This window comes from Pelobates fuscus, chromosome 4, assembly GCF_036172605.1.
Source record: "Pelobates fuscus isolate aPelFus1 chromosome 4, aPelFus1.pri, whole genome shotgun sequence".
NCBI classification, from domain to species: domain Eukaryota; kingdom Metazoa; phylum Chordata; class Amphibia; order Anura; family Pelobatidae; genus Pelobates; species Pelobates fuscus.
In genome coordinates, this window is record NC_086320.1 from 169,409,571 (window position 1) to 169,417,071 (window position 7,501).

A 7,501-nucleotide genomic window follows, 5' to 3' on the forward strand; every position below is an offset into this window, starting at 1 on the left:
ACGCAGCAAAGCAGCCCCAAACCATGATGCCCCACTACCATACTTCACAGTTGGGATGAGCTTTTGATGTTGGTGTGCTGTGCCTCTTTTTCGCATCACATAGTGTTGTGTATTTCTTCCAAACAACTCAACTTTGGTTTCATCTGTCCACAGAATATTTTGCCAGTACTGCTGTGAAACATCCAGGTGCTCTTGTGCAAACTGTAAACGTGCAGCAATGTTTTGTTTGGACAGCAGTGGCTTCCTCTGTGGTATCCTCCCATGAAATCCATTCTTGTTTAGTGTTTTACGTATTGTAGATTCGCTAACAGGGATGTCAGCATTTGCCAGTGACTTTTGTAAGTCTTTAGCTGACACTCTAGGATTCTTCTTCACCTCATTGAGCAGTCTGCGCTGTGCTCTTGCAGTCATTTTTTACAGGATGGCCACTCCAAGGGAGAGTAGCAGCAGTGCAGAACCATCTCCATTTATAGACAATTTGTCTCACCGCGGACTGATGAACAGCAGGGCTTTTTATAACCGTTTCCAGCTTTATGCAAGTCAACAATTCTTAATCGTAGGTCTTCTGAGAGCTCTTTTGTGCGAGGCATCATTCACATCAGGCAATGCTTCTTGTGAAAAGCAAACCCAGAACTGGTGTGTGTTTTTATAGGGCAGGGCAGCTGTAACCAACACCTCCAATCTCATCTCATTGATTGGACTCCAGTTGGCTGACATCTCACTCCAATTAGCTCTTGGAGATGTCATTAGTCTAGGGGTTCACATACTTTTTCCACCTGCACCGCGAATGTTTACATGGTGTGTTCAATAAAAAACATGGCAACATTTCATTCTTTGTGTGTTCTTAGTTTAAGCAGACTGTGATTGTCTATTGTTGTGATTTAGATGATGATCAGATCACATTTTATGACCAATTTGTACAGAAATCCATATCATTCCAAAGGGTTCACATACTTTTTCTTGCAACTGTATATGAATTTTCCATTTAGTACGTCATCCCACTTGTTGTAGGCAATGAAACCTATTATTAGTAAATGTTTGAACTCTCGGGATTTTACTGGTGTCACAATACTTTAAAAATTTGACAGTAAGACAATGTATTTGGTATCTGTGTCTGTATGCAGTACACACCCATTTCTTCTTCTTGTATAACCTATATAGCACTCTACTCCACCCATTGAATACTAGTTCATTATTAAAGCCTTTGGATCACAGACTATAATATAGTGACTTGACTCAAAGTTTAGATCATTCCAGCAATATAGTCTTGGTAAACACACCTCGCCTAGCAGATATATAGCCCTGACAGGTGAGCATCCCTAATGCTATTTTTTTTCTCTAATATGTATTTTTGTTGATTTGTTTATTTTTCTTCCTATTCTCTCATGTAACTTAATGTGCCCTAAAATTTACACACAAACGTGTGTAATATATATAATTACTCAGTTTTTTATGCTTTTCTATTCTTTCAATTCATGCAATTCCATGTGTGTTTAATTGTATTTTGCACTTTGTTTCTACACAATCTCTTTAACTAATATTGCAATAGCTATTATCATTGTTCAGTTTTGTGTATTTGTTAGATTCATGCCCTGTAAATAAGTAAAAATATACAAGCTCTAACATTACAACCTGGGGAAATGTGTCAACTACCAGGTTTATTTAACTTCTTTCCCTCTCAGTGATGTAATAACGCCATCATGCTTGTGTGGAACCTAATTACATTATGTGGCTATCTCGCCTCTGGTAGCTGTTCCTCTTCTGGTACTGGATACATTCAGTATATATATATATATAATAAAGAAAAGTTACTATATATATATTATAACTTGTTATAAGACATATGCAATTTGTATCACAATTTGGAAATGTGGATGCTTTGCAATACTTTGCATAGATTCAGAGGCAAAAGCACTAATTTTAATTGAGAAAGGCCCAGGTGTTGATCTTGAATAATTGAATTAAAGCAGTTTTTGATTATAAAGAGCTACGAGTGCTCCCACATTCAACTCATTAGATGTATCTATAGGGCCATGGAGGGGTATAATAAGGAGACTGGCTTTGGATCAGTAAAAATTGTAAATTCAGTCCTGCCTATCATGGCATGGTCCCTCAAATTAATGAAATTATTAATAATGTGGATATTACAAGTGTTACAAACGTATCTACATCTTTATATCTATTTATATATCCATCTGTCTCTCTATATCTGTCTGTTCATCTGTCTACGTGCCTATCTATCTGTCTCTCTATATCTGTCTGTTCATCTGTCTACGTGCCTATCTATCTATCTAGGCGTTAATGTGTAGTGTAGTATGTTAGAGTACTGTAAGGGTTAAATTAAGGTTTTACTGTTAGGGGCATACATGTCACCAATGCTGCCTGAGATTAGTGAGAGTTACAGTCCCAGACAGCAGCTATTTCAAATGCTGCCATTAAAATATCATATATAGGCGAATAAAATGTTGACTATAGACTAATGTGCTTATTCATATCACTTCCACAGTAAAAACAAATACCACATTGTATAGCACACAGTGAAACCAGTTAATTTAGTTATTACACCTTTGTCTTGAGTATTTTTGTATTTTATGTTGCATTTTTATTATAGGCTAAGAATTCACTTACGCAACATGGATTTCAATGACACAAACATGACTGACCTGAATAATACCACGAATGACAATGGTGGTTATAATCCGGATGCACTTATACATTATACTGTAGCATCTGCAGTTGCCATTGCTCTCTGCTTGTTTGGAATAGTGGGGAATGTTATTGTGATCTGGTTTCTTGCCTTCAGGATAAAGAGAAACAAATATACTGTTTATATTATCAACCTGGCAGTAGCTGACTTCATCTTTCTATTATTTACTGCTCTAATAATGATGATATATATAAACACACTAATTGGTGAAAACGCATATTTTCCCGGAAAAAAACCTTTCTATACATTTTTAGAAATATTTTATGATATCGCTCAGTATTCAGGAATGTTCTTCCTCACAGCCATTAGCATGGAACGGTGCCTCTCAGTGATGTTTCCGATGTGGTATCATTGTAACCGACCAAAGAATTTATCTTCCAATATGTGTCTTGTCCTTTGGTTTGTTGGCTGCTCAGAGAGTCTCATTAAAAATCTTTCATGTCCACCAGAAGATTTTGCAGCTCAGACAAACTTATGTACGGGAGTTGAGCTAATGACATTTACTATAGGTGTTGGTATCTGCTTACCATTAATGGTTCTTTGTAGCTTCGCACTACTTATAAGAGTAGGGAGGATCTTCCGGCGGCAATACCCCCCAAAGCTCTACATTATTATCATTATTGCTGTAATTATTTTTATTCTGTCAGTCGTTCCATTTAGCTTCATATGGTTTTTAATGTACTTTCAACTTTTGAGATTGGATGCTCAGTATGTTAGTCTTTACTATGCCAGTGTGTTTAGCACATCACTGAATAGTACTATCAATCCATATATGTACTTCATTGTGGGAAGACAATGGAGAGAAAAATCTCATCACTCTATTCATGATGCCCTTCAAAGAGCGTTCAAATATGATGATGCAGAAATACAAGATGTGAAAGAAAACTCAACAAGAGATAAAACAAACAGTTCATCTTGCAGGATTAAAAGTACAGATGAAGAAAAAACTAAATATTTTGAGAGCACTGTTGATAGTATTACCTAACACCTTTGTAAAAATAAACTTGTTTTATATCTGTTATATCGCTATTTAATTGTGGAGTAAAAAAACAAAAAAAGAAAACACATTAATGTAATCCCCATTAGTTATAAACCAATGCATGTACTTTTCTGTTACTTTTCTAGTTATAACATATGTTTTAAATCTATGAAATGTAGTGGCCAATTATATTTTTAGAGTTTTATGAGTTATTACATTCCAAAACATATAATACATGGTAAAAGGTACTTCAAAGCATATGTTTGTCTCATTGAGTTTATACAATGTTAAACAAAAATCTGCACACCAGTCAAGCCATAAGACTTGCTTTTCCCACAGAAATCACAAATCTGCAGTAATGTTACTACCGCAAATGATTCTGGGTGGGCATATGCAAATGACCTTAACAAAGAATCACATTTTTGCCTGATTCCATTTTAAACATGGATTCCTTTTAGTCTGTGTTTGCTGTGACCAACAGCTTAAAACACAACTTGGGAAAAGATGCAAAGCCAGTAAACCAGTCATGGACAGCTGTTTCGTTGTTAATGCAACTCATATATATTTAACAGTTAGTTACCCTAAATCCTATAAGGAAAACTCCAAAGAGTCCCAACTTGTTTTATATTTCCCTGAGATACTGATCATAAACCTATTACAGATCCTCAAGGGCAGCTTATTTTGCTGAAGCAGGATCATTAGGTGGGGAACTTTCATTTGCACGTGGATTCCTATTTTCACATGCGAATCTAACTGTCTTTAGGTATCTCTTCATGATGGTTTTCTTTATTCATCAAATTCTCATAAGATAGGCAAGAAGGCTATTGGCTACTTTCTAGAATGTCAGAAAACACAAGCAGAAAATGATATATTATTGGCATTAAGCTGTCATTCTCAACATGTATTCACAGGTATTCCTGTAGGTGAGTTAGTGTGGGGGCAGTGTATGTGGTTGTCAGTGTGGGGGTCAGGGTATGTGGTGGTCAGTGTGGGGGGCAGTGTATGTGGTGGTTAGTGTGGGGGCAGTGTGTGTTGTGGTCAGTGTGGGGGTCAGAGTATGTGGGGGCAGTGTGTGAGGCAGGGTATGTAGGGGTAGTGTGGGAAGCGAAGTATGTTGGGGCAGTGTATGCAGTGGTCAGTGTGGGGGGAGTGTGGAGGAAAGGTATGTGGTGGTCAGTGTGGGGGGCAGGGTATGTGGTGTCAGTGTATGTGGTGGTCAGTGTGGGGGCAGGGTACATGGGGCAGTGTGGGAGGCAGGATATGTGGGGGCAGTGTATGTGGTGGTCAGTGTGGGGGGAGTGTGGGGGAAAGGTATGTGGTGGGGGAGTGTGGGGGGCAGGGTATGTGGTGTCAGTGTATGTGGTGGTCAGTGTGGGGGCAGGGTACATGGGGCAGTGTGGGAGGCAGGATATGTGGGGGCAGTGTATGTGGTGGTCAGTGTACAGGGAGTGTGGGGGAAGGGTATGTGGTGGTCAGTGTGGTCGTCAGTATAGGAGGCAGTATATGTGGTGGTCTGGGTTTGTGGATGGCAGTGTGGGGGACAGGGCAGTGTGGGTGGCAGAGAGTGTGGGGGAAGGGTATGTGGTGGTCAGTGAGGGGGGCAGTGTATGTGGTGGTCAGTGTGGCTGTTAGTGTGGGGGGCAGTGTATGTGGTGGTCAGGGTTGGTGGATGGCAGTGTGGGGGGCAGTGTGTGAGGGGCATTGCAGGGGGGGGAAGGCAGGAAATCCTTAGATGACATGGCTCCCCAAATCAACAAAAATGTACAGTGCTGCAGATTTTGTTGATGCTTTATAAATAATAATAATAAATGACAGAAGCTCTTCCAATTGCAACATTTTACCAAAATTCTACTCAACATGAGAAATATTGTCTTTACTATCCAATGTTGTCTACAGGTGATACTCCAAAAATTTGAATATCGTGCAAAAGTTAATTTATTTCAGTAATGCAACATAAAAGGGGAAACTGATATATGAGATAGACGCAGTACATGCAAAGCAAGATAGTTCAAGCAGTGATTTATCATAAGTGCGATGATTATGGCTGACAGCTCATTAAAACCCCAAATCCACAATCTCAGTAAATTAGAATATTGTGAAAAGGTGCAATATTCTAGGCTCACAGTGTCCCACTCTAATCAGCTAAGTAAGCCATAACACTTGCAAAGGGTTTCTGAGCCTTTAAATGGTCTCTCAGTCTGCTTCAGTAGGAATCACTATCATGGGGAAGACTGCTGACCTTACAGTTGTGCAGAAAACCATCATTGACACCCTCCATAAGGAGTAATTGCAAAGGAAGTTCCCAAAGTGCTGTATCAAAGCACATTAATAGAAAAAGGTGCACAAGCAGCAGGGATGACCCCAGCCTGGAGAGGATTGTCAGGAAAAGGCCATTCAAAAGTGTTGGGGACTTTCACAAGGAGTGGACTGAGGCTGGAGTCAGTGCATCAAGAGCCACCACACACAGACAGATCCTGGACATGGGCTTCAGATGTCGTATTCCTCTTGTCAAGCCACTCCTCAACAACAAACAACATCAGAAGCGTCTTACCTGGGCGAAAGAAAAACAGACCTGGTCTGTTGCTCAGTGGTGCAAAGTCCTCTTTTCTGATGAGAGCAACGTTTGCATCTCATTTGGAAACCAAGGATCCAGAGTCTGGAGGAAGAATGGAGAGGCACACACTGCAAGATGCTTGAAGTCCAGTGTGAAGTTTCCAGAGTCTGTGTTGATTTGGGGAGCCATGTCATCTGCTGATGTTGGTCCACTGTGCTTCATTAAGTCCAGGGTCAACGCAGCCGTCTACCAGGAAATTTTGGAGCACTTCATGCTTCATTCCACAGCCGAGCTTTATGGGGATGCTGATTTAATTTTCCAGCAGGACTTGGCACCTCCCCACACTGCCAAAAGCACCAAAGCCTGGTTCAATGACCGTGGGATTACTGTGCTTGATTGGCCAGCGAATTGGCCAGCAAACTAGATTAGCAGTTAGTAAAAACATGTCATTGGGGGGGCGGAGCCGAACCAGCAAGCAGGGAAGACGTGCTCTGCAAGAGCTCCTGCTCACCGGGCACAAAAACGGCAACTAAATCGGTTTGAAGTGCCTCTAACCTCCGCCAATGCCAGTCTTCACAAAGTGTCTTTTATCTGAAAAGACAGTGTGTTTACATTAAAAAGCCTACAGGCACAGGCTATAGACACCAGAACCACTACATTATGCTGTAGTGCTTCTGGTGACTATAGTATCCATTTAATGTGAGGTAAATTAGAGATTAGTGCCACTAATAATATATTGGATTGCCTACTTACCACCAGATGAGGACAAGAGGCTGATGATGGGCTCAGTCTGGCTCCACAGGTCTGGTGTAGAAGAGGCTCTCTGGAGACTGTTTTTAACAGTAACATAGAAGATTAGCCAAGTAAATAACAAACAATAGGGAAGGGACAGAGAAGGGGTTAACCCTGGGTAAAGTCACAAGAAAACTAAAGAAAGAGAGATCTGTCCCAATGTAATACTAAAAGGGATCAGTAATATACTTTATTAATGTAATAAAAATAACAAATCAACACTAAGTCACTTAGATGTCCCAGTAAAAAAATAATTAACTGGGGCACAAATCGTGACTTACAACAACTCCAAGGTGAGGAGTACAGACAGACGGGAGGGGAGTGAAAGGGACAATGACAAAGGATGACCTAAATCAAGAGGGGGCAGAGAGCCTCACAAAAGGAGGGGAGGGGGGAAATAAATCGATCCCCAACACCTTAACGTTCAATGATACTAGTAGGATTGCACAATAGAAATGAAACAATTGTA

General features: G+C 40.2%; 1 protein-coding gene across 1 annotated transcript; it reads left to right on the forward strand.

Annotated features, from left to right (window-relative positions):
* The first annotated feature begins 2,640 nt into the window (after positions 1 to 2,640).
* LOC134609387 (mas-related G-protein coupled receptor member H-like) lies at positions 2,641 to 3,692 on the forward strand. The gene has a single exon (XM_063453063.1). It carries the CDS (start codon positions 2,655 to 2,657, stop codon positions 3,690 to 3,692), a length of 1,038 nt encoding a protein of 345 aa, XP_063309133.1. The 5' UTR covers positions 2,641 to 2,654.
* The last annotated feature ends 3,809 nt before the right edge of the window (positions 3,693 to 7,501 follow it).